Source organism: Neofelis nebulosa, chromosome 3, assembly GCF_028018385.1.
Source record: "Neofelis nebulosa isolate mNeoNeb1 chromosome 3, mNeoNeb1.pri, whole genome shotgun sequence".
NCBI lineage: Eukaryota > Metazoa > Chordata > Mammalia > Carnivora > Felidae > Neofelis > Neofelis nebulosa.
Genome location: NC_080784.1, coordinates 2,531,125 through 2,556,997, shown reverse-complemented (window position 1 = coordinate 2,556,997; position 25,873 = coordinate 2,531,125). Strand labels below are relative to the sequence as shown.

General features: G+C 52.7%; 1 protein-coding gene across 2 annotated transcripts in view; it reads right to left on the bottom strand.

Moving 5' to 3' along the window:
- MYOM2 (myomesin 2) overlaps positions 1-25,873 on the bottom strand; it is a 73,824-nt gene that overhangs the window by 7,806 nt on the left and 40,145 nt on the right. For both annotated transcript variants that reach the window (XM_058719848.1, XM_058719849.1), the window contains exons 16-31: positions 24,765-24,939; positions 23,123-23,244; positions 22,076-22,263; positions 20,380-20,506; positions 19,781-19,959; positions 18,649-18,763; positions 17,541-17,697; positions 17,352-17,458; positions 14,847-14,891; positions 14,170-14,306; positions 9,479-9,623; positions 9,309-9,368; positions 8,028-8,095; positions 3,067-3,180; positions 2,791-2,878; positions 2,232-2,270 (exon numbers count right to left, since the gene is read on the bottom strand). In XM_058719848.1, coding sequence (XP_058575831.1) covers positions 2,232-2,270; positions 2,791-2,878; positions 3,067-3,180; positions 8,028-8,095; positions 9,309-9,368; positions 9,479-9,623; positions 14,170-14,306; positions 14,847-14,891; positions 17,352-17,458; positions 17,541-17,697; positions 18,649-18,763; positions 19,781-19,959; positions 20,380-20,506; positions 22,076-22,263; positions 23,123-23,244; positions 24,765-24,939 — 1,866 coding nt within the window. The remainder of the gene's footprint in view (positions 1-2,231; positions 2,271-2,790; positions 2,879-3,066; positions 3,181-8,027; positions 8,096-9,308; positions 9,369-9,478; positions 9,624-14,169; positions 14,307-14,846; positions 14,892-17,351; positions 17,459-17,540; positions 17,698-18,648; positions 18,764-19,780; positions 19,960-20,379; positions 20,507-22,075; positions 22,264-23,122; positions 23,245-24,764; positions 24,940-25,873) is intronic.

Sequence of the window (25,873 nt, the reverse complement as noted above, 5' to 3'; positions counted from 1 at the left end):
GTGTGTATATCTGAGTCTGTGAGAGTCTGTGTCTGTGAGTATGTGTGTCGATGTGTGTGTGTCTGTGCGATTCTGTGTGTGTGTGTGTGTGTGTGTGTGTGTGAGTCTGTGTGAGTCTGTGCTTGTGTGTCTGTGCACGTGTCCTGCATGAGTCTGTGAGTGTGTGTCTGTGCTTGTGTGTATCTATGTGTGTGTCTGTGAGTGTGTGTGTGTCTGCGTGTGTATGAGTCTGCATGAGTCTGAGTGCATGAGTCTGTGTGTGTGTCTGTGCGATTCTGTGTGTGTGTGAGTCTGTGCTTGTGTGTATCTGTGTGTGTGTCTGAGTGTGTGTCTGAGTCTGCATGAGTCTGAGTGCATGAGTCTGTGTGTGTGTCTAAGTGTGTGTGTGTCTGAGTATACGTGAGTCTGTGGGTGTGTCTGTATGTGTGTCTGTGTGAGTCTGTGCTTATGTGTGTCTGTGCTTGTTTGTCTCTGTGAGTCTGTGTGTGTCTGTGAGTGTGTGTGAGTCTGTATGTGTCTGTGTGCGTGAGTCTGTGAGTGTGTGTGTTTGTGTGTGTGAGTCTGTGAGTGTGTGTGTTTGTGTCTGTGCTTGTGTGTCTGTGTGTGTGAGTCTGCGTGAGTCTGTGAGTGTGTCTGTGAGAGTCTGTGCTTGTGTGTGTCTGTGTGTGTGTGTCTGTGAGTGTGTGTGAGAGAGACTGTGAGTGTGTGTGAGTGTGTGTGTGTGTGTCTGTTTGTGGGCACTGCCGATGCTCCCAGGAGAAACCGAGGGAGGCGAGTGTGCTGTGTTCCCGAGGATGCAGGATGGAGACGGCCCCACCGACAGGTCCAAGAACAAAGGCCCCATTTTCTGAAAGCCGAGGGGACCCACGGCACAAGGGATGGTGGTCCGTGATGAACGGCAGGTGGTGTGGGAGCCCACAGACGTCGGTCCAGGACTAATGCAAGGCCGGGACACCTCGAGGTCGCCAGAAGTGTCCCTGCGGCCTGCGAGGGGCTCGCGGAGAGGACGGCCCGGGGCAGCAGGCGGGGCCCTGGGGGTCCTGGACCGTGGCACGGGGCGCGGGGGCTGCGGGGAAAGCGGTGTGCTCCCAGCACACACGTGTCTTTCAGCAGACGGCAGCGGCTCCTGCCCCTTTCCCTCAGGGGCTTCCGCACACGCGGGCCTGGCCTCTCGGGAGAACACGGTCTTCGCGTGTGTGCCCCTGGAAGCCCCGCGTCTGTTCTCTCACTACTCTGGCCCCCGCACACGCCCGCTCACATCTTCAAGGACGGCGCTCGGCTGCCTCCATGGCGCATGTGACACGACAACTTAACACAAGGTAGTTCCCAGGGGCGCAGGAGTGCACCCACCTTCCAGACAGCTCCATCCACCTTCCCCAGGGGCTCCACCGCCACGAAGGCGTGTTTGGTCCCTTAATGACCATCGAGGCTAAAACTCACTTAAAATGTGGTCACGTTTCCTTGACCAAAAGTAGAAAGAAGTGAAATCTAGCCCACAGAGCTGTTCTGAGGAAACAACGAAAACCACAAAACCACAAGAAGCTTTTGAGGAGGTCAGAAAGCCTGGTGAGAAAGCACTTGGGTTTGGAATCGGACGTGCGCTACTTGGCGGGAGAGCCGCGGCTCGAGCTAGCGGACACCCACAGTTGAGCTGGGTTCCTGCTGCGGGCCTGGCCGCTTGCTCCGAAGACAGAACTTAGGGGATTTCTAGAAAGCCCACAGCGATAAGTGGTGTACCCCTTAGCATAAAACTCTACACAAATGCCAGCTAAGGTTACTGAGTTACTAACCGATCCCTTCATTGTCCGTTTCCGTGGAAGGGGACGTGGAGAGAAAGAATTTATTTGCAAAGCTAGAGAATGGCCTAATACGTACGATGCAAAGCCAGAGGCTTAAAATCTACGATTGCTGCTCCACGTGGGTAATAAAGACGCTGACAGCAATTACGTGCACGTCAATCATCCAAACAAAGCGGCAGCAAATCGGAAGACGTGGCTAATCAGGAAGTCCCAACTGGGTTTTTTAAAATATGACATAGATCCTAAATACAGTGCTGGAGACCCCTTTAGAAAGCCTCGGGAGCGGTCAGCGGACGGCTCTGTCTGGCCCCCGGGCCACCCGGCGTCCACGCGCAGGTGCCTCAGCCTTCCCCTTGCAGTGCTAAGTGCCCGTCTCCGCGAACGAGATGTCGGCACCCAAAATAACTCACAAGTTAGTGGGCATTTACTTACCGCAGACTCTGCTCATTGCCAAAACCATATCCTCGTACACTGAAAGGAAGAAGGAGAGGTGCCGTTACGACGTACACTTTTATCAGGACGCAGCATTTTCATGTTTAATTAAATGGATACAGGAAATCGTCATGTTCATTTGAAAAATGAAACATTACAACGGTGACATTTATCCATTAAAGGTTCACGTGTGTCATAAATCCCTCTAACCTGTTCGCTTTTTAAACAAGGAACAAGAAAACCTTACGCCACGTAAATCCAACTATACCTTTAATTTAATTTAACTTCCTCGCTGTTTCAATCATTTTAACTGCATTAGTAATGGGATAAAACCTGGCTTACGATGACACACTCAAATGGCGTTTCTAATGAAGGCGAAGTAACATCACACATTCTTCTAGAACACTGAAGCAGGTTAGAATGGAAATAAAACACAAATCTACTTTCTCCTGCTGTGTTACCGCCATAAGGACACAGACGGACGTGCCCTCATAGCACATGGCATCCCACTGGCAAAACGGATCTCTCGTTGCGGGGAGCAAAGAGGATTTTGTTTTACCTTTGCCAGCGATCTCCAGGACAGACACATCTTGACCTCTGTCGTCTTTCAGCGTTGCCTTGTATTCGCCGAGGTCCTTCTTTGACAGCTGCAAGAAAACATACCCCACATGCGTGTAAAATCAATGCCAAGATGGAAAATGTAAGAAGTGCTAATACGGTTTTTAGCCAACCCTGGGAATTCAGGCCACAAACTGGGAGACAGCGCAGGATTTGCAAGTTATTAGAAAGACGAGCTTTTGTTTGGCCCTCCACCGTTTCATACAACACGGCGTACCTTCGGTATGAGGAGCTGACAAACTCCCTTCTCCAGGTCAGGCAACGTCTCCGTCTCATACAGAACATCATCCTTCAGCCATTTGAAAACTGTCTCTTTCTTAGTGTTTGCAACCTACGCGGCAGAAATCTTACGGTTAGTATGTGAATCGCTCCAGGAAAAAGTCTCTGGATTTTAAATCACAGACTTAAAAAAAAAATACCATCAATGTTTATTACAGCCTCAGATAGAGGCTTATGGAAAAGCTGTCAGTCCTAATAATGGCCAATAGACTTCTAAATTCCAGCTTCTGAAATAATTAAGCCCTCACAGTTGCACACAGAAGGACAAATTGTCCTAGTCCGCGGAATTAAATGATGTGAGGCGCTTTTGGTTTATATGAAATGCCAGTAATAAAAACAAGTCGTAAGCAGTGTATTTTAAATTTGCAGATAATATGAAATACTCTTAGACGTCTATAAGACCATTCACTGGCTGCTTTTTGGCAGTAGGACATTTCAGATGTGTTCTTATGGAGTGAATGCAACCATAACACAAGATAAGCCCACTGGGACTGGGAACTCCCCTTCCACTAAAATTCCTCACAAGTCAACCTCTGACGTGAGCTCGAATTTGAAACTAAGCTCTGCAGAATTCCAAGGGTGAGTACACATGTCGATCCACATGCTGTGACACGTACATCATACGGGTGAGAAAGAAGCCTGGTTCCTATGAACGGAACGTACCGGCCACACCAGAATGCACGGGCTGGACTTACATCCATTTCATTTACAAGATGCATTTACGTCCCATACGGGCTCAGCCACAGTGAGGTCAGTGTCGAACAAACAAATGACAAGTATCCAGACAGCGAGACTCGATCCGATTGCGCGGTAGCATGGCCCAGAGATTCCACGTGGGCCCTGAGCTGGTGTCACTGGTGACGGCGTCAGAGCGCCATCCCCGGACAGCAGGGACTCTGAGTGTGCTACTCACGCTTGCACCCCAGGCCACGGCGGCACGCCCACGAATGTCTGCTGAGCGGGGGGATGGACTGTTCCCACCAGACTGTGGGACAGGAGCTTGGTTCTCTAGCCGGAAGCAAGAGTTGACAATAAATGGCAGGACGGACTGCATCCAAACAATTCCGGCAGACGACCTCCCGTCCCTAACCAAACCTCGGTATCCATTTTCAGTGCCAACCCATCCCCCTCACGTCCTTCACCTCAAGTCAGTACTGCTTTCCCTGACTCTGGTTTTCCCGGCTGCGTTGTCCTTGAGCGCTAAGTAAACCCTTTCCAAGGGCCTCCCGCCTCTGTTCTCTACAACAGACACCCTCAACTGGCTTCCCAGTCCAAGAGCTGGGACGTTCTTCTGCCCCTGGAGGACTCTGGTCTTTCCTCTGTACTCTCTACGATTTCTCCCTACTGCTCCTAAAATACGGGCCCCTGAAAGGTACATAAATACCTCGAAAAGACAGTAGCAAGACCCCCAAGACATCCACGTGGCACACGCCTGACTCACTCTCCAAGAGGGAGCGCCCTGAGTCCCCACGTCTGCTGTACAAGAACTTTCTAGAAGATTTTCTTCGGTTTCAGACTCAAGTTTCTTTTACTATAAACTTTTCTTTTAAAAGACGTTTTTTTCTGGGGCACCTGGGTGGTTCGATCGGTTAAGCGTCCAACTCTGGATGTCAGCTCAGGTCATGGTCTCATGGTTCGTGAGATCAAGCCCCAGATCTGGCTCTGTGCTGACAGCATGGAGCCTGCTTGGGATTCTGTCTCTCTCCCTCTCTCTCCGCCCCTCCTCTGGTACCTCTCTCTCTCTCTCTCAAAATAAATACACTTTAAAAAATATATACATAAATAAATTAAAGACGGTTTTCTGTGAAGTTATATTATGAATTATGTACCCTTGCATAAATTATCTCCATGTGTCTCAATGTCTCCATTGTTTTTTAAGTAAATTTTAAAAATCTGCCCAAGTATCATTAAGGGAAAAACTACGTAAAATAGGTGACAGAATCACAGGAGATGGGGACACAAGTACACAAATTAAGTGCATTAAACTGCAAAATACTCAAATCCCAGTTAATATGTATTCAGTTTCTCCAACAGCTGTGTTTAAACACTTATAAATCGCTTTGGTGAGGGAATGTGAATCATCCTCACGGATTATATGTGAAGGCACATACCACTGGGATGATAGCAGATGTACACGCAGAAGGAGAATTCCCATTTCGCCCATGGAGGCGGGTACTGAATGCCCACAATCAGAAAAAGACAATGACCCAACCACCACCAGCCCCTCTGCCCCGGCTGGCCAACGAGAGCTGCTGACTGTCTGAAGAACAGACCTGGGCAGTTGCTGGGGTCGAAAACTTTGAAGATACACACCTTCTTTGCATTTGACAATCATCTGAAAACACTGTTGCTCTTCTGATCCTGTTTCCGAAGTAAACGGCCCATCCTCGGGGACCCTGTGGAGTTTCCCTGTAAATACCTACCGTTCCCACTTGCTGACCAGACACTTGTAACTTCGGTGCCCGTCAGCTTCTTGTACTTTAAGAATGAGGTGGGGGCGCCGGGCGGCTCAGTCCGTTCAGCATCCCACTTTGGCTCAGGTCATGATCTCGCGGTTTATGAGTTCATGTCCCTAATCGGGCTCCGTGTGGACAGCACAGAGCCTGCTTGGGATTCCCTCTCTTCCTCTCTCTCAAAAATAAATACACACCCACTCACGTTCTCCCTCTCTCTCAAAAATAAATACACATAAAAAAAAATGTTTTTAATGAGTTTGTCTCTGTCTTCCTTGTAAGCATACCGGGGTAAGAAACTCACTATGAGAAGAAAGACATCCAGGAATTTTTCTGAAATAGCTCTGTAACAACCTCGAGTGTGTCAAATATCAAAACTTTAGCCTCAGTTATTACACACACAAAAGAGCCAGGAACAGGGCCTCTAGTTTCAAATTAGTCGCCAACACCAACAATGAGTGGGGATGAACAGGAAAGGTCGGGGTAAGCATGGGGTCTCAAGGCCCACCGGGAATGCACCGAGGGCGCCCACGGCCCTCACGCGGCTGCCTCCTGCAGACCGTCCTTACCTCACGCCCCCTGTCGCCGGGCCCTGTGCCCCTGCTGCATGCCAGCGTCCTGCACGTTTCTACACCTGAGCACGGGCCTCCCCTTTACTCCGGCCCCTCATCTGACAACAGCAACATGGAGAAGCCGGCATCCTGGTGCCCCTGCCCCGCCACCCCAGCAACCCCACTATCACCCGTCTCCTCCTGCCCCCCCCCCCCCACCGAATGCCAGCTCCCTGCACGGATGCACACCTGCATGGCCCGCCTGCTCCTTCTCCATCAACCCATCAGGCCAGGTGCACAACCGGCTGACGACTGAATCACCAGCACACAGTGCCCGTTCTCACCTCCTCAGACCGGCCCCTCATGCCGTGGTCCTGACCGTCGCCCGTTCTCACCTCCTCAGGCGAATGCTGCTCCATCCTTTATCCTACTTTCCTTTGCTTTCACCCCATAACTCTTTGTTCCCGACTTCACTGAGATACAGTTGACAATATCATTATTTAAGTTTAAGGGATACGACGTGATGATACGATATATTCAACTACTACGAGATGGTCACCACCTTAAGATTAATTAACACATCCATCCCCTTACATAATCACCTATTTTTTGTATATTTATGGTTGAGAACTCGAAGATCTACCCTCAGCAGTTTTAAGGGTGTTATATGGTATTACCAACTACAGCCACCATGCTGTCCATTTACCAGCCCTCGAACTACTCATCTTACCACTGGAAGTTTGTGCTCTTTGACCAACTTCTCCCCAGTTCCGTATCCCCCAGCCCCTGGCAACCACCCTTGCACGCTGCTTCTGTAAGCTCAGTTCTTTTAGGTTCCACATATACGTGAGATCGTACGGTATCTTCCTTCTCTGTGTGACTTACTTCGCTTGGCACAATGCCCTCAAGGTCCATCCATGTTGTCACAAGTGGCAGGCTGCCCTTCCTTCCAAAGGATGAGTAACACTCCACATTAAGGATACACACGCTGCATTAACCCATTCATCTGCCCATGGACACTTGGCTGCCTCCTTCGGCTGTTGTGAAAAATGCTGCGGTCCACACGGACGCACAGGTACCTATCTGAGTTCCTGGTTTCAATTCCTTTCTCTGCCGGATCCTCAGTAATTCTACATTAAATTTTTGAGGACCTGCCTTACCATCTGCCACGACGCCCAGCCTCCGAATATCCACAAGTTGGCAGTTTCCGAGCTCCGTTGCTTTGTCCGTGCCCTGGGCCTCCCTGGAGAAGTCTCTCCAACCTGACTGCCCCTGGACTATTCCTGGTCTTCCTCCAGTGTCCACCCCAAAAACCCTCACTCTGCTGAAATTCTCTGTTTACCTTCTCTTTCATCTGCTCATCTATGAGTAGCTTGAGAAACAAAACCCTGCATTATCGATCTTCCCCAGCACCTGTGATAGTGCCAGTCTTGCAGGAGATGCTCCTTAAAGTCTGGTCCCCCAAACAGAGATCTGTATAGTCAGTAGTAACTAAGGCTTACTTTACTATTCAATTGTTAAAGAAAAGCATAAGGAGCATCTTATTCCCAAAACATACCTTTTATTTCTTAAAGAAACCACGTGAGCGGCACGGGAATCACCGGATGAATGTCATCGTGGCACACTGTCCCTGAGTTCACTCACCAAGATCTTAAATCTTCTAAACGGCCCACTTGACTTCCCTGGCATGCCACCACACCATAGTCCCCTCATAAAGAGCAGAGACGGGCACGGAAGTGTAAGACCACAACGTCCACAAGACGCAAAGTCGCTCGGCACGCCCACGTGCGGCGTTTCTTCGCGTCCTGGGACGGACGGCACACGCTTCCCTGAAAGGGCTCTTGCCAGCCCCCGGACGACACCTTACCACTTTCTTGTTGGAGCTCAGTCCTCACCTTACAAACAAGTCGAACCTCACACTCGTCTGTAACATCCCAGTGCAAATATTCAGCAAAATGAGGGCCTGGGGGGAAAATAGAAAAGTTTTAAAAGGGGGAAGAAATACACACACACACACACACACACACACACACATATATATATCACACCCACACAATGCATATATATATACACACACACACACACATATATATGTATTACACACATACATATACACACATATATATCACACCCACACATACGCATATATAGACACACACATATATACACATATATATATCACACCCACACACATATATACCACGCACAGGCACACATATACATATATGTGTGTGTGTGTCTATCTATACTTGTGATGCATTTTGAGCAGAAGAACATAGCTTTTCTGTTTGAAACTGAGATGACATTTCTGATGGATGTACCCTTTCCTCATCACCACCCCCCGAATCATTCATGTGGTAAGTACGGAGTTCTGACCAGCCCCGGTCCCCAGAAGCTCAAGGTCATGGCCTCCAAAACACCAGCTCAGGTCTAGCATACGGGAGTGGCCTGGAGATCCAGCTCGCACTTTGCATGGTGCCCCAGATTGAATGGGGGACCATGGGAGACTATGTCGCTGTGGGATGGCCAGACCACAGAGGGATGGAAAATGTGTGTGTGTGTGGGGGGGGGGGGTGGAGTGGGACTGTAAGGAGACCAGCGGGCTCAGGAGAGATTAGCTGGTCTGCAGGTTGGCCACAGAGCCCGGGTACCTCTGGTTACCCTGATCATGTCCCTGATTCACAGTGACAGAAGTATGAACACTACATAGTGGATTCCAGGACTTTTAAAGGTAGAAGCAAGAAAAGAATACAGATGAAATCCACGTAAAGTGCAAAAAACAGAAAAACACCCAAATTTCTGCAGATAAAAACCATCTAACATCGTGGTCATTTAAAATAGCATTTAGTCATTGGGCATTGAGCAGAATTGGCTTTAAACAAGCATTCAAATAAACACTGAGTCTGGGGGCTCCTGGGTGGCTCAGTTGGTTAAGCGTCTGACCTCAGCCCAGGTCATGATCTCGCAGTTCGTGACTTCAACCCCTGCATCAGGCTCTGTCCTGACGGCTGGGAGCCTGGAGCCTACTTTGGATTCTGTGTCTCCCTCTCTCTGCCCCTCTCTTGCGTGCTCTCTCTCTCTCTCTCTCTCAAAAATAAATAAACATTAAAAATTTTTTAAAAAAGAAAACACTGAGTCTGTTGGGGGCTCGTGCTGGGGGCGGGTTAAGTACATACCTTGCTTCCTGAGGAACTCCTTTCTTTGAAATTCAGCCTCATCCAGAATAGCCTTGAATGCTAAATTCAGTATTTAAGGGGGAAAGAAATGAAAAATGTTTGCTTCTGTGTGGTCAACACAATTTTCTTTGAATTTTCTTTTACAGGCATACAAAAATAGTGTTGCATACCGTCTCCGATGAGAACCAGAGAAGACTGACTTTTGGCTTTTCCGTCATGAATCTGCACAGTGTAGGTGCCTTCGTTCTCGATAGTAAATCGGTCCATGACCATCTCGATAATGCCCGTTGCTTTGTCGCATTTAATTCTGTGTTTCTGGAAGCAATGGGGGAAGTAGAGAGGTCTACAGTGAAATTCCGTCTTCCGGTCTGATCCCTGACATTAGGTAGGGGCATAATGTCACTACTGTATCTTCAGGGACTGGGACGTACACAGAAACACAGAATGAAATTTTATCCACTAAACCTCTTGGAGAACGGCACATCCACCAAGGGGACACAAACGTCCCCTCGGTGACCAAGCCCGCGTTCTGTGTGGGAGCCGACAATGCCAGGAAGACTCACTCCCAAGAACAGGCGCCTAGCGCGAGAAAATTAGACACGCAGGAGGGACAAAACGGTGTGGATGTCAGCGTACCCCACGCTGACCACAAAACCACGGGGAGCCAGCAGCAACGCACCGCGTGGCCTGCGGCTCCCAGGCCGCCGTGTGACCAGGGCCACAGGAGCTGCGTGTCAGGTGGGCAGAGGTTTTCTGGAGGAGTGAGGAGGAACTGTGCATGCCTTGGCAGTTCTGGCACCTTGTGCCCGAGTCCTTCCTGAGGCCACGACCCGACACGGCCTCTGAATGCTCCCAGCTGACCGCCGACCCCATGCCCTGCAGACTGGTGTGGGGAGCACTTGTCTGAACAGCCCTGGGGATCGGCGGGGTGCCTTCCCCTGAGATCCCCGCAGTGCCCGCCTGCCCTACAGGGCCATACCCTGACCCAGTCCAGATGTCCTCTCGCTGTCCGCCCGTCCGGCTGGACGGTAAATCCTCAAAAGCGAGGACTGTCCTCACCCTTTCCACCTGGCACGTGAGCGCCCAAACAAGCATGTAGGGGATTCTCGACGAGAAAGTCAGCCTGTGCCGATCGGCTCATTTTGCCGTCTACGGCGCTGAGCTGGCTGTGGTCCCTGACCGCAGCGTAGTTCCCCACCGACGCGTCCAACCAGGGACATGACCCCGTGCTGCCCAGCCCACCCGAAGCCCGGCTTCCTTTCACGCTGCTCTCATCTTTCGTGACGAGCTGACACACGCTGACGTTTTGTGGTGGCTAACGGACTCCATCTTATTCCCACCTCAGACACCACGGAATCTGAAACTAAGCAGGGCCACGGAGGTGCGGGGACCACATCCAAAGAATGAGTCATCTCCGATGCAGAGAATCAGCAGGGAAAGGACGGCACCAAGGCACTGGGGCTCCTCCCTAGAGATGCTGCTCACGGCAGGGCCTCGACCTCCGCGTGCCCAGAGTGACCTACAGGACGGCCCCTGCCGGCTCTCGTCCTCCCATTAGGCTGAGCCCCACTGGGACTGTGGCAGTGACTCTCCAACCTGAATGATGACCTCGCTCCTGAGAGGGGGAGGCCCACGAGCCAGGAAAACAGAACAAACACCCGTGACCCGTGGTCAGCAGGCTAAGGAAACCCCATTGGCCCCCTAGAAAGTGCGCTCCCTGACATGCCCCTTTCTAAGAGTTTAGAATTTCTGTCTGCAGGTAACTTAACAGAAAACCTGTGAACAGGGGCGCCTGGCGGGCGGGAGGGGGGGCGGTCAGTCGGTTGAGCATCAGACTCTGGATTTCAGCTCAGGTCGTGATCTCACAGTTCGTGAGCTCAAGCCCCACGTCGGGCCCTGTGCTGACAGCTCAGGGCCCACTTGGAATTCTCTCTCCCGCTCTCTCTGCCCCTCCCCTGCTTGCTCTCTCTCATCTCAAAATAAATAAACATGATTTAAAACATCTGTGAATGGAGCCAGAGAAACAGGACTCACTTTCTGACAAACACCGCGTGTAATTTCCATGCTGCTGTCCTCTCTCTGAGACCACACTGACGCCTCAGCATTCCAAATGGCTGTGTCCCAAGAGACTTCAGAACACAGCTACTGGCAAAACAGCAACTTTGCCCGGTTTACCGGTGAGCGCATCTCCAGGAGCATCGGGCACCGTCTAAACTCTCCCGCAGGAAGGCCAAGGCCCCCGTCTTTGCCCGCTCCCCTCCCAGCTCCTGGCATCTAGCTGTCAAGCCGCCAGCGCTCAGCACAGGCAGCACCAGGCTGGCCTGTCCCCCGCCCACCTCCCCCAGACTCACCCCGGGCACCCCCGTTCCCTAAGCCTTCCTAACGGCTTGGGCCTCTCCAGTCTCTGCTGCCCCTGAGCTCAGATGGCCCTGCTGCTCTGTTCTCAGTCCCTGCGTCCTCCCCTGAGGGACCCGGTCCTCCAGCTCCAGGGGACCCTCCAGGAGGGCAGGCTCACCTCACTTCTCTGTCCCTACTGCTGGGCTGGCTCCGGGGGACCATCAAAAATGATTCGCAAAACATACCCCGCGGGAGACAAAGACGACTACCACATTCTCAGTGGTTAACGATGAGGCTTCAGGTCCTGGCTCATCAAATACACCTTGTAGGTTTTAAGTGAATCAAACCTACTCCCCGGCCCTGACTTCCAGTCAACATTAAAAAACCACCTTCATAGTTAGAAATTGCAGTGCGATTTCACAGACATACGGCACACGATATGTGCTTGTTTGAGGTCATTTACGCCGTGTCCAGATGGGACGCTGGTCTGTAGAATGTGATGGAGAGACAGAAATGAGCAAGAAAGGCTGGCTTCAGATCGCTTTCCAGGAGAGAGAGGCCAGGGTAAGAGGCGGTACTGATCACGGAATGTGGAGTCACTCCTGGTGGGGGTGGGGGGGTGCGGGGGGCAGGAGGAGGGGAAGGCCTGTAAGTAAGGGCACACTCAGACACCTGTAAGCAAGGGGACTCCAGGAGCTTCCTTGTCAAGTCTGAGAAGCAAAAACACGGCACTCTCACCCCCCAGATTCTTAACAATACAACAGCCGTTTCCATTTTCTCGGCTTCCGCACTGTGGTATCTGGGCAGGTTTTAGGAATTCATTAGGCTTCTCGCTATTATGCAGCCAGATGAAGTTCAACGATTTTCCGGGTGCCATAAATACAGGCTTTTATGTGACTTACGCAAAATAACATCAATCTTCACATGGGAAAGTCACCTGTGGATTGCTAATTAACCAATGAAACAGCTCAGCCCTACTCCAAAAGATTAGCCACGCAGCAAAGACATCAGTTTTTAAAGCAAGGTCTATGCAGCAGGTAGGAAACGTTAATCAAAAGATGTTCTTCAAACAAAGTGCAATTACACTAACTTCCTTTTCATCTCCTGGCACGATCTCTGCTCGAAGAAAATGCCTCCAATTCCTTCATCATGCCGTACTCTCCCAGGGACAAGAGTCACATTTCTGGCTTGTTTGCAACCAGGAAGAAAATACTGCTATCTGTCAGCCGATCCTCCCACGACTACGATTCTAACGTACGTCACTGTTTTTCAAGGTGAAGAAAAATCACATGCTCTTTGTCCATTCAGGATTTCTGCCCGATAGCCGCTCACGCTACCAGATAAGCTTTACCAAACGCCCACCGGACACAATGCCCGCACTAGGGGTGAGGGGCCCGGTGAGAGGCACCTGCGTGGCTACAGTGATTCCCCCATTTCAACCGCCCCGTGAATGTGTGTGCAGCACACACAGGGGTGAGGCGTTCAGGGGTTAGTAGGATGGTACACGGACCAAGGACACTTCACACTGAGCATCCAGAGGAAGAGTAGAGGAAGTACAGTCCCCTAGCTTTCCGTGCAACAGTAACGAAAGGGCCCATCGGGCAAGGTTTTCCTTTAGCTGGATCTCCAGGTGAACTATAGTTACTAGACAAGAAGAAATACGTCGAAACACAATCAAGGTTCCACAGCCAGAAAAGGAATATTTAGAGTAACTGTAGGATTCGTTGCACACAATGAAAAGCAGAACAACGGTAAAAGCGTTCGAATCCCAGCACACTATACATTGTTGGCGATTCTGCTGGTCTTTGCCCAGATCTGCCATAACAGAGAGCAGCCTAAAAGTTCAGGGAAGGTGTAGAAACAGATTTACCAGGAGGTGCCTGATATGGGAAGTTCTCCGTGGGAGGGGGGTCCACCGGCCATGTTGCAAAATGCATGCCTTCAAAACCACGATCGAGAATAAATACACCTATCCATCAGGGATATTCCCACGTCCCTCGTGTCACCTGGACCTTTTGATAAAACCAGGCTCAATGTCTCCGGGGCGGTGCCTGGGTGGCTGAGTCGGTCAAGTGTCCAACCTCGGCTCAGGTCATGATCTCGCAGTTCGTGGGTTCGAGCCCAGTGTCCGGCTCTGTGCTGAGAGCTCGGAGCCTGGAGCCTGCTTCGGATTGTGTGTCTCCCTCTCTCTGCCCCTCCCCCGCTCACACTCTGTCTCGTTCTCTCTCAAAAATAAAAAAACATCCACAAATTAAAAAAAAAAAACAGGCTCAACGTCTCTAAAACATAGAGTGTCATTTTTTTTTAATGCCGGCAGGCTGGGATTCAGAGGGCTTCCGATCTCTTCTCTGGCCCAGGCCAATCTCTGAACATCCCAAGAATCAGCCATCACACAGGCATCTCACCAACCTACTACACCCCAAATTCTACCGCTCAAACATAGAACACTGACTTTAAGGAACTGACCTACTGAAGTAAAACCTGGCCCTCTTCAAAGCCCCAGATCACTCACACATGAACTCACCTCGCTGTCGGAGACTTCTCTGTCGTTAATAATAAATCGGTAGCTGGCATCTGGTGATAAGTGCTCAGCCTGGAGCCAGAAGCGGACCTGGCCCTTATCAAAAATCTCATAAGCTAATTCTGATTTCAAAGGTATTGCTACAGGAAGAAAAGAAATCAGAAGTCAATAATGCATGAATCCTTATGAGAAAAACTGCTACATATTAGTGGAAAATATCAATCCCAGTTATTAAATTTTTTGTGAGAATGAAGCCCAGGAGTACTGAATTGGATTATGAAAACCCGAAATAAAAATAAACCCCTCGTTAGCCTGCTGTAGTTAAAGGCGTGCCATGCGAGCTTTGTGTGCCCGTCAGCACAGCCTCGCTTTCCTGGCTGATCCGACGGCTGCCAATGTATGGATCTGTGTATTCAGTGTAACTCAATCACCGAAGGTGCCATCTGACTGACTCACTTGGATTAGGAACAGCTATGCTAAGCCCCAAATTCTAAACACTCTCTATGCAATAAAAATTTCTACGAGTTACAGTACCAATTCGTTTTTGTTTTAAATGTGCAGGGGACACGCCTGTAAGCTGGGAGCGCTCTGCCCCAAAGAGCTCCTCCGTGAGCTCTGCGCGGCAACAAACACCCCCCTCCCCCGGTTGCGTCAGCCTGCAGGGTCCCGGGCTCACTTACTGGGATTTTTGATTTCGTTGCTCAGGGCCATCAGACGTTCAAGCTCTAAAATTAAGAAAAATACTCGCGTCGGTTTTGCCCTGTACATTCAGAAGTTTATAAACAATCGAGCGGAGATGGGACATCACCGAAATTTAATCTGGGGTGGTGTAAGAAATGTGAACCGGAAGTGAAAGCACGAGTCGGAGTTAAGCCACCTTCGAACACTCTCTTCGGCTGAGATCCTCACCATTTAATAACCCGGTCCCGACGGGCGGTGGGGTGTGTGAGGGCGGAGCCTTGGGGACAGCGGGTTTGGGGTGGGGGCGGCTTGCAGAGGGGAGGTTTACAGAGATCCATTTCCAGACCCTCTAATTCCATAGGATCCTAATATGGATCCGGCAGGCTGGGGACAGGTGGGTAGTCTGTGATTTTCTTCCCCCTGCAAGATGGCCTTCTTCCAAATGCTTCGCCGCCCCCCACGATTTCACTGTGATGTATTATTGCCACAAGTTAACAAAAACAAAAATGCATCACTCCTGAGTCTCAAGGACAAGCTAAGAAACCCTGAAGGTTCTCAGCCATTTCTTCCCTGCTTCCTTCTTTCCTTCTCTCCTTCCTCCTCGATGAGAATTGAGAAAGGCAGCCGTGGTCACGAAGGCATGTGTGAACACGCTGATTTGAACTCAACAATGAAGTCGGACTGCTCCTGACTGGACGGCTGGCCTGGCTTCCCGATGAGGTCTAAGGGTAGGAATCCCCGTAAATCAAATGGGCAAAACGTGCAGCTTCATCCACAAGACAGACGTCCAAAGTCCACATACGTTACAGAACACGCTGTAAATGCGCATCATTCGCAACTATTTAAAAGGAGGGGCGCCTGGGTGGCTCAGTGGGTTAAGTGGCCGACTTCGGCTCAGGTCATGATCTCACGGTCCATGAGTTCGAGCCCCGTGTCGGGCTCTGTGCTGACAGCTCAGAGCCTGGAGCCTGTTTCAGATTCTATGTCTCCCTCTTTCTGACCCTCCCCTGTTCATGCTCTGTCTCTCCCTGTCTCAAAAATAAATAAAACGTTAAATAAATTTTAAAAAATAAAATAAAATAAAAGTAAAGACGCCATCTAGAAGCTTAGCGATGGTGCCGAGGGGGTACAGACCACTCTTCAGGGTTACCTAGGGGTGTTTGGAGCCTGAATGGTTTGAGGACCACTGAGTTGGGTCAGAAAAGGCAGCCTAAAAGGCACTGCAGCAGATTGTGGATGTGCCCCTGTCTCTGGGCACGGGCACACTGAGCGAGGACCCCACACGCAGACTCTGTGCAGAGCCCCCCGCTGGAGTCCTGCTCAGTCTGGTGAAATCTGCATTTGCTTCACCAGGCTTCCCAGCACCTGCACTGGACACGCAGGGGCCTGATGTCATGGGCAGGGGGTGCCTCCCGGCAGGGGCCCAGGCCGCTCCCACCTACCCACACCAGACGGCCACTCTAGGTCAGCTTGCCTCGGGACCACACTGCCTCCGGCCACCACGCCACGGGTGGCCGCACAGTCTGCTCATCAGGCGCAAGAGGCATTTTAATAGAGGGCTCGGAGGGACTCAAAAGCTTCAAGGACCTGAAGAAACCTGTCTGGAACTGCACGGTTCACCCCACATCCCGGTAAGGCTGACCTTGACCTGCACGTACGGCGGACAAGGGCTGGACACAAACAGACCGAAGCCCAGGCAGCACAAGAATCCGCCTCCCGAGGCTCCCTCGTTTGCCTAGCGGAGTCGGGTGTGTGAGCCCACCTGAGACCACCTTCCCCGAGCCCCGTGGCCCGAACAGACTTTGCTCATTTCCTCCTTCAGTCTCCTACTCCTAGGAGAGCGCGAGAGGTTGACTCTGCTGGCTAGACCCTATTTCACACGCCGAAAATGCATGTTTTCTTTTATCGTCCTGATTATTCAATGTTGGGAGGGAAGGGGGCGTCTTCCATACGTGTCCCCTGCATCAATCTCACGGACTTACCTGCTAATATGCCCCTCCCTGCTTGCAAGCCTCCGAAATGTAGCAAAACCCAACGTTAAAAGCACAAGGGGGAAACGGTGGCTACCTGGAGGGCTCAGGTGGCTGAGCATCTGACTCTTGGTCTCGGCTCAGGTCGTGATCTCAGTTGGTGGGTCCGAGCCCCGCATCGGGCTCTGTGCTGACAGCACGGAGCCTGCTTGGGATTCTCTCTCTCCCTCTCTCTGCCCCTCCCCTGCTCACTCCCTCTGTCTCTCTCTCAAAATGAATAAATAAACTTGAAAAGAAAAAGCACAAGGGGAAGCTATAAAGGCAGCAGGTCCTGGGCCGGTGATTTACATGGCGGATGGACTACAAGCTCCAGAGTCTCCTCAGTCCCACGGTAGGTTTGCTTCTGTAAATGTCCCGCACCCCAGCCTCCCCCCGGCACACGCCCTTTCCCTAAGTGAGTCCTTCCTGTGTTGCCGTCAATCTTTCCAAGCGTCACACACCGAACCAGGCGAGCCCACGTCACGTGGACCTTACCTTCTTCATCCAACACAAAACTGGAGGACACTCCGTCGGTGTCGCTTACGGACACGGAGTACGTTCCTAAATCCTCTTTATCCGGCTTTTTGAAGTACAGCTTCGAGCTGAAAGGGAAGAAGCATAGGAAACGTTACCGTTTGTGACGGTCCCCCGGAGTCCCAGCGGCCAGCTCCAAAGCAGACTTACTGGTCTCCCACCGTCTCGATCCTGAACTTCCCGTCATCTCCGACCTCCTCGTAGGCTTTGCACCAAGTGAACTGGGAGGCGTCTGTCATTTCTTGGCAGTCAAAGCTCAGGTAGATGTTTCCTTCCTCGTCCACACCCGCACTGATCTCCTTCGTGCCTGAAGGGCGAGGACACAACTAGACGCCTTAGGATTCTTTTTTTGGAGGGGTGGCTCCTTTTACCCCGACTCATCAGGTTGCTCTCCACGGTCACCGAGGACGCTGAGTCGGACCCGTTGGAGGGCAAACCACCGGGGGAGCAGAGGGCAGAGCACGCTGGGCGTTCCGTCCATCCCCCTCTCTGCGTCCAGTCCCGCCGTGGAGAGTGTGTCGGCCAGGAAGACCCTTCCTCTCTCTGAGATCTGGCCCCTCACCCCTGCTAGGGGCCCGGGCAGCCGTGGGCACACGTGGGCCCCCCTCTCTGCTCTCCTTCCCTGAGGGGCAGTGGCGGTGGGGGGGGACTTCTGGCTACTCTGGGAGCAGGTGGACACCCGGCCCATCGCAGGCCAGTCCGAGTCGGCCCCTCGGGAACCAGGGACACGTCAGCCTGGGCAGGTACGAATAGATCACCGGTTTCCGAGAAGACAGAGAGGCACGGAACGCCGGGTGGCAGAAGGAAATGAAGCCAGCCCCAGGGAGGGGAACCGCCGACCCCCCTGGCTGCGGCTCGAGCACACTCCTTCCCCACGTGCCCTGTGCGCTGACCTCATCCTCAGAGGTCACCTCCACGGGGCTTTGGCTACTTGGAACCGCGAGCAGTACCAACGGCTTCATTAGCTCCTGGTCCAGAGGCAGCAGTGAAACGAAGACCACCGTCATCCCCGCCGGTTGCGGTCCTCCTCCACGTAAAGCTGCCACTGACTCTGCCACGTGGCCTGGGGCACCCCACCCTGACCCAAGGGTCTGCCAGGGCACGGGGCTGGCTGGACACAACGCGCTCCCGTCTGCCACTCAGCTGCTCCAGCATCACGACGGGACCCAGCCGTCGCGCGCTCACGCAGACACAGAGCGCGCGCCCCTCCTCCTGCAGCCCGGCCACCGCCTCGCGTCGCTACGCGCTCCAGTCTCACCTGGTCTGGCCTCCACCAGCACCGGCTCAGACGTGTCCGACGGCCTTCCCACCCCACTGGCGTTCACAGCCCGGACCCTGAAGACATAGGTCTTACCCTGGTGCAGGTTACAGACCTTGGGAAGACAGAGAAAATACCCCATGTCAGTCGACAAATGACACAGACTTTATACTTTTCACATTTTACCGTGAACCTGCTTTTTAAAAAAGCAATTCATTTTCCAGCTAGAATGGCTGCACGCAAGGATCAAGGAAGGCCAGAGGTGAGACAGGCTGACCTGACGATCACTCCCAGCCTTACTTTGCAAGAGCAAACACTCACTCTTCAATGTTGCTACGTTGTTTCTTTTTTCTCTGCATGTTTCAAAGCAGAATTAAAATCACACCTCCAGTTTGCAACCTGAGGTTCATACTTAACACGATTCTATGGGACCAAATATTATTTTCACGGTGAGTGCTAACTGCGCAAGATATCCCATCATTTGGAGGCATGAAGATTAAATCATTTTCCTCTCGCACATACGGAGGTAATGTGTACCGCAATCCGCACTGGTAAGTAAAGTATACCTAAGTCATTTGTTTTGCTAGATCCTTAGAAGCTGATCGGTTCATTCAGAAGAACCCGATCTTGTTTTACACTGTCGGCTTGCTTCCCAGAGGCTGATGCCGATTTACGTGTCTGAAGGTGCAGCCGGGGACACAACTCAGGTGTGGTCTTTACGTACAGGCGTGTACGTGCCACGCCACGGAGACCCCGGTCAAGCGACGAAAACCCCTGGGTGAGGGCAGCTGGGGAACAAACCAGCCAGGTGGCCTCCTGCTCCAAAGACCAGGGTCACAACTGCCCCCAGTGACGGGCAAACCGTAGGTGCTAAAAATAGAAACACGTGGAGCAGGAACAGTGCAATCTTGTTAAATGTACTAAAGCTGTGCGTGTCTCGGGCAGAGTCTGTGAGCGATCCTGAATTATTCGGACGAACTCCAAGGCCTGGAGCGCAAAAAACCAGTAGTGGAGACCGTGCACGGTGGCACCGAGCTACGCGGGCGGCCGCCTGGTGGCTCGGAGCCCGTCCGCAGCGGGACCAAAGTCACCCTCCCCGCGAGGCAGCGAGCGAGCGGAGGAACACGGTCACCTTTAAGTAACGGTTGGCGGTTGCTGCCTCGTTCACGGTGCTCCATTCTCCAGAATCCTCCTCCTTATAGTCCACAAAATACCCAGAAATGGGGCTGTTGCCCGTGTACATGGGCGCCTTCCAGAGCATGACCAGCGACGTGTCCCTGACCTCACAGAACGTCAGATCATAGGCAGGACCTGCAAAGTGGAACATACCCCATGCCCATGCACGCACACACCGGCCGCACAGCACAGCCGCCGCCCCGGGGAAACACTACTTTTTCACACCACGGTCATCGCTAATCTGCCTACTGAATGTCTCTGTCGGCATTTGTCCGAGAACGTCCGGGAGGAGCGTGGAGGGGGCAGTGGGGGGCGTCCGGCTGGCCCCACTGCCGCGCATGGGGCATGAGGGGCACTGCGGCCACCCTCGCGATGGCTCGTGAGCCCACATCGCTGCTCAGGACCAGCAGCCTGTCTCACAAACAGAGCAGGTGCACCCAGGTGGGGCACGCGTGTTACCCACGCCCACGCAGGAAACCTTTCCACCACAGCGCCCGCCCCCTGGCCAGCCCCATGCGTGCACAGGGCACTCGGGGCCCCAGAGGGGACTCGTACCAGGCTCAGGCATGGTCCACGCCTCACACTTGAAGAGCTCGCTGGGGTCCGACGACTGCCCGATCCCCGCCAGGTTGACAGCCGCAATTTTGAACTCATAGAGTGAGCCTTCTGTCAAGCCATCCACCTACGCGGATTATTCAAGTTAATGCATGAAATAAGCGTTGTGTTGCAGTCCGTTCACGACTGACTCACGAATGAACCCCGAGGGAGGGTCCACGTCGGTAAACTGTGCAGTGAGGTCAGGGAGGGCTGCAGATGCCCCTGCCGCATGTGGCCGCTCCAGGGGACCTCACCTGCTTTGCCCTGTTCCTTCCTTGCATAACCTCGCCTACAGGGGCGGCGTGATGACCCCCCCCCCCCACCGGCAGATAGGGCTCCGGGGGCTTGGAGACACGAAGGCACAGAGGCAAGCGAACAGCAGAGCAGAGGGGCCCGCCCTCAAGCCCCCGTCCCTTCTGTGAACGCTGGCACATTGGCCGCCACGGGTTGGGGACCCGAGGCCTCCCTGCCAGACCAGGTCCTCACTCTGTGACACCACGCAATCCGTCACCGTCCCCAGCACACTGGCTGGAGGCCCTTCGGTCGGGACCTCAGCCACACGAGGGTCTGTACCCAAACGTGAGGGGAAGGCCTTGACCAGGACCCTTAGCGCTGCCTGGCAGTTTCCAGACAATACTGTCTCTAAAAACAGATGACCTGCAAAGCGAGTGCGTTTAAAGTTCAACGGCCTCGGGCGCCTGGGTGGCTCAGTCGGTGAAGTGGCCGACTTCGGCTCAGGTCACGACCTTGCGGTCCGTGAGTTCGAGCCCCACGTCGGGCTCTGTGCTGCCAGCTCAGAGCCTGGAGCCTGCCACGGATTCTGGGTCTCTGTCTCTCTCTGCCCCCACCCGCCTGCTCATTATTGTCTCTCTCTCTCTCTCTCTTTCTCTCAAAGGTAAATAAACATTAAAAAAAATTTTTTAAGTAAATGCTTTTCTCATACACACGTGAACACATATGCACACACATGTGTGCACTCATACCCATTCACAAATACACGTACACATTCATATGCTCACGTGCACACACAGGCACATGTGTGCATGCTCACATGTGTTTGCACTGTGCACACACGTTCACACACACAAGCCTGTGACCTACACTGTGCGAACGAGGAGTGGGAATGTCAGAGGTCAGAAGAGAAAGCCCACGGGCTACTGAGGGTTTGTGTCTGGATTCGGTCCCGGATCTTCCTTCCTCCAAACCCACGTCCTTCCCACTCTCTCCACTTGGACAGAACAGGCATTTGGACAAGTGACTCACTCGGGGGCGGGCATGCAGCCTTGCTCAGGAAAACCGCGACAAAGAAGCCGGGGGGGCAGGGGGACTCCCTGACTGACACCTGCTGGGCGCAAACCTCACATCCCCGCGGCCGCTCGCTGTGACAAGCTCGGGGCCTGGAGCCGGCCACGGCGGTGTCCCTAACCCCCCCCCTCCCCCGCCCGCCCCCTTGCCTCTCCACCTGCTCCTGCTTCACAGGACAAAATGCTTCCTAAGGCCCAGTTCTAGAGATACAGGATCCCAGGAGACTGCGAACTTTTCTTAACCCGCTTTTGCTTCCGTGTCACGTGATCTAGTGTCTGAGTCGCCGAAGGAAGGACTCTGCCCGGGACACGAAAGCAGAGCAGAGACCCGTGAACCCAGAAGAACCAACCGTCAGGATCCTCTCCTTCACAGGCGAAGAGTTGACCTCATGCCAGTTCTTATGCTGAGCCTCGCGCTTGTCTATGTAGTAACCCAGGATGGGGGCCCCGCCGCTGAACCTGGGCACCTTCCAGCCCAGCGTCATGGAGTGGCCATCGCAGTTCAGAAGCGTGACCCCGTACGGATGCGAGGGGACAGCTGCAGGGACACAGGGCGGGAGGGTTACCCCAGAGTCGGCCTGGGCACCCCCTGCCCCGCGGGGCGGCTCCTGCACTGGGGTAAGGGGGGGCAGGCAGCAGTTGGGGGGGGTGGCGCCCAGACTCGACCCATCTTTGTGTGTTTTCATCTCTTCCTTTGAAGAGAGAACATGTCCGTCGTATGTATTTATTGCTATTTCTAAAAACATCCCCCAATAAATAACACAGGCACACAGACATCTTCCAATATTTCAATAATACAAGGGCGATAAATTATTGAAATCTGGCCCGGATGGCTGAAATACGAGATTCCTCCCCCTCCTCTGGGGAAAGCCTCGAGGAGCCGTCTCATCACATCCATGAACGACACCTGTGCCCCCCATGACCAGAGATGATGAACGTTACAGACGCCAGAATCACTCAAGTGAGCACGAATTTGTATTTTCCTTCTGAACCCATTTGGAAATGGACCATGTTTTCCTACCGGGTTGAAGAGGGACACGTCTCTGCTCCCCCACCCCCAACTCTGGGTGACCTACGCCCAGCCGTCCTCTGTCACCTGAGACACAGGTGACCCGGGAAAGATCCGTTCTCATCACAGAATAAAAATGTAGACGATTGCTTTTCGTTTAGTAGAAAGGACTCGAAGAGGAAAATGGTAACGTTTGGAAGTCCTTCCCGGGAAAAACTGACAGATTAGAATGGTGACCTTAAAACGAAAGAATAACTGATTTTTTTTCTTTTCTTTTTTTTTTTTTCTCTATTTCCCACCTAAGTGTTATCGGACCCGACATTCCTCGGAAATTCCGTAACACTGTGTATTGTCAGAAATCGTAAGTAAGCCCGCGCGGGTTACTCACTGAGAGCGGCCTGGACCTTGATGACGTCCGACTCCTGAGAGTTTTCACTTGTGCCGACGGCATTCACCGCCTTCACCCGGAACACGTACTGCTCACCGGTGGTCAGGCCGTGCACCACGAACCTGAGGGAGACACCAGTCAAGGGCACGACTACGTGGCTGAACCGTTTTTTCTCTCCCACAGCATGAGTACAAATCGTGGGGGACACGCCAGCGTTTTTTCCACGGGGCACAAGAAGGAACGTTACTCTGAGTCAACTTGTGTGCGCATGGCATACATGGGTTCACGCTGGCAGTTTTAGCTTTCTGATGCAAACCAGCACGCGGGGTCAGGAAGGAAGGTGGCGTGACGCCTCGCTACGCCAGGAGCTGGAGGGGCACAGGTCTGGGGGCACGGAAAGCAAGCCCCTCAGATCCTAAGCGCCCCTCTTCCTCCGTGTCGCCCACGTGCTCTGCGCCCCCCCTCCCCTTCGCTTCCCCAGTTACCAGGTTCTGTCTGAATCACACGTCTATCACGAAACAGCATTCAAGTCCTCATCTAAAAGAACCCACGTGTGGAAGGCTTAGAAGCAGAAGCGTTCTGGACACGGAAGGGACCCTAGTCAGACGAGGCTCGAACACCAGCCTCCACACTCAACAGATTTGGGCCCCTAGTCACGTGCCTCCCCCTTGGTGAGGCTGCTAGCCCATCTGTGCAATGGGGCATCGGCCCCCTCCTCCATCACCCCTGGCAAGTGTCACCCGGGAAACGGCACGGGAGGATCTGGGTCGCCCCACACAGGCCGGTGCTCTGCCCGGTCCGCGTAAGCGGTCACCGCTGGCCTCACCGGGCCTGTGAACGTGCTGTGACCTTCTACAAAACTCCGGCCTGAGAATGCTATTTTCACTTCTTTGTTCTGAGATCTCTTTCTGCATTTGCCGCCCGTGAACTCTAAATAACATCTAACCAATGCTCTCAGTCGCATCTCTTCTTTCGCAGCCACGGCCTTTTCCAATCTATTACTTTCTTAAGAAGACTGAAACGGGAAAGATGGCTGAGCCATCACTGACCACCCGTCCATGGTGCAGAGCCGGACAGCTGCCTCTGTTTTCTGGAGAAGCACATCCTGGAGAGGGCCTAACAGGGTCTGACATTCTGCACCCTTGGCAGGAAAGGGGACTGCATCGATGCCAGAGTGAAGACGCTCCCTCCCACGGCAGGAGGGGCCCAGGTCCCCTGCACCAGAGACGGGACGTCCCCTGGCTTTGTCTCAATCGGTGGTAGAGTGCGGGCTCTCACTTACACGAATGAAGCAATTTTAAAAGTTCGAAAAATCAACACGGAAAAATAAAACGCCTCTCAGGTCGCGGTTGCGACCGTAACTTTCCTGCTGGAAGGGAAGCCTTAACTGCTCCCGTGTCGGGAGAGTCAAGGTTCTGGAGCCTCCTCTGTCATGAACACACTAATCATTTCAGGCACGAGCCTGGGGACCCGAGCAGCCTGCGCCCCTTACGTGGGCATAAGAAAAAGACCTTTGTGTAGAGGCTCACGGGTGTGGGCGCCACGGCGTGGACCACTCTGAGCCTGAGCGGCTCCTGTCTGGTTTTGCGTCTCCTACTCTGTCCCCTCACACGGCAGTTCTGGGACCCCCGCAGGGCCACACCTGTTGTAGCCAATGGGCTTGTGATTGCACGGCTCCCAGACGTTGGACCCCGCCACGGAACAGTCCACGTAGTAGCCAAGGAGATCGTCTTCCTGCTTGGGTCTGTCCCACCGCACGACCACCGACGTCTTCGTGTTCCGCGACGCCAGCACCCGGCCAGGGGCAGAAGGCACGGCTGTGCAGGGGAGACACGGTGACAGATGGGACACGGTATCAGAGTTTTGGAAGCTGTATCACAGACCCTCGAGCCCTTGTGTCCACAGGGAAGGACGACCTGAAATCTGCACACGGAGGGAAGTGGAGGGCAGGCTGCCACCCGGGGGAGCCAGAAGGTGCCGGACCTTCCTCCATCCTCCCAAGTCCTACCCGACTCACAAAGGAATTACAACCACCGAATCTCCCATACCCCCACGAGAAAAGTTGAAAATCACGTTCGGGGGCGCCTGGGGGGCTTAACCGGTTGAGTGTCCAACTCTTGGTTTCAGCTCAGGTCATGATCTCACAGTTCATGAGATTGAGCCCCACATCAGGCTTTGTGCTGACAGCGCTGAGCCTGCTTGGGATTCTCTGTTTCCCTCTCTGCCCCTCCCTGCTGGTTCTCATTCTCTCTCTCTCTCTCAATAAATAAAACTTAAAAAAATAAAAAATAAATAAAAAGCATATTCTGATGACACACACACTTTGGCTAACAGGGTAGTTAACAATTTCCGGAGGGTGAAATGACTGATTTTAAGAAAATAAGACACATTTCTATCAGATTGATCAGAAATTTGACGGGATTCCAAATCTAATCGTGACTTGACCATAAATTTTTCTCACTGGTGCAATTCAGAATTTCTGTAACTCCTACTTGACATATTCCAAGAGGGAACTTGAAGCCATACGGGCAAGGAGTTCCGGTGTGTTCAGGGTTTTTAAAAAGGTGGCCAGTGCCTAAAAATATTTCTAACCCATTTATTAGTTCGATGAAAATAAGATGGAGGGACACCTGGGCAGCTCAGTCGGTTAAGCATCCAACTCTTGACTTTGGCTCAGGTCATGATCTCATAGTTTAGGAGTTCGAGCCCCAAATCGGGCTCTGCGCTGACAGCACAGAGCCTGGTTGGGAT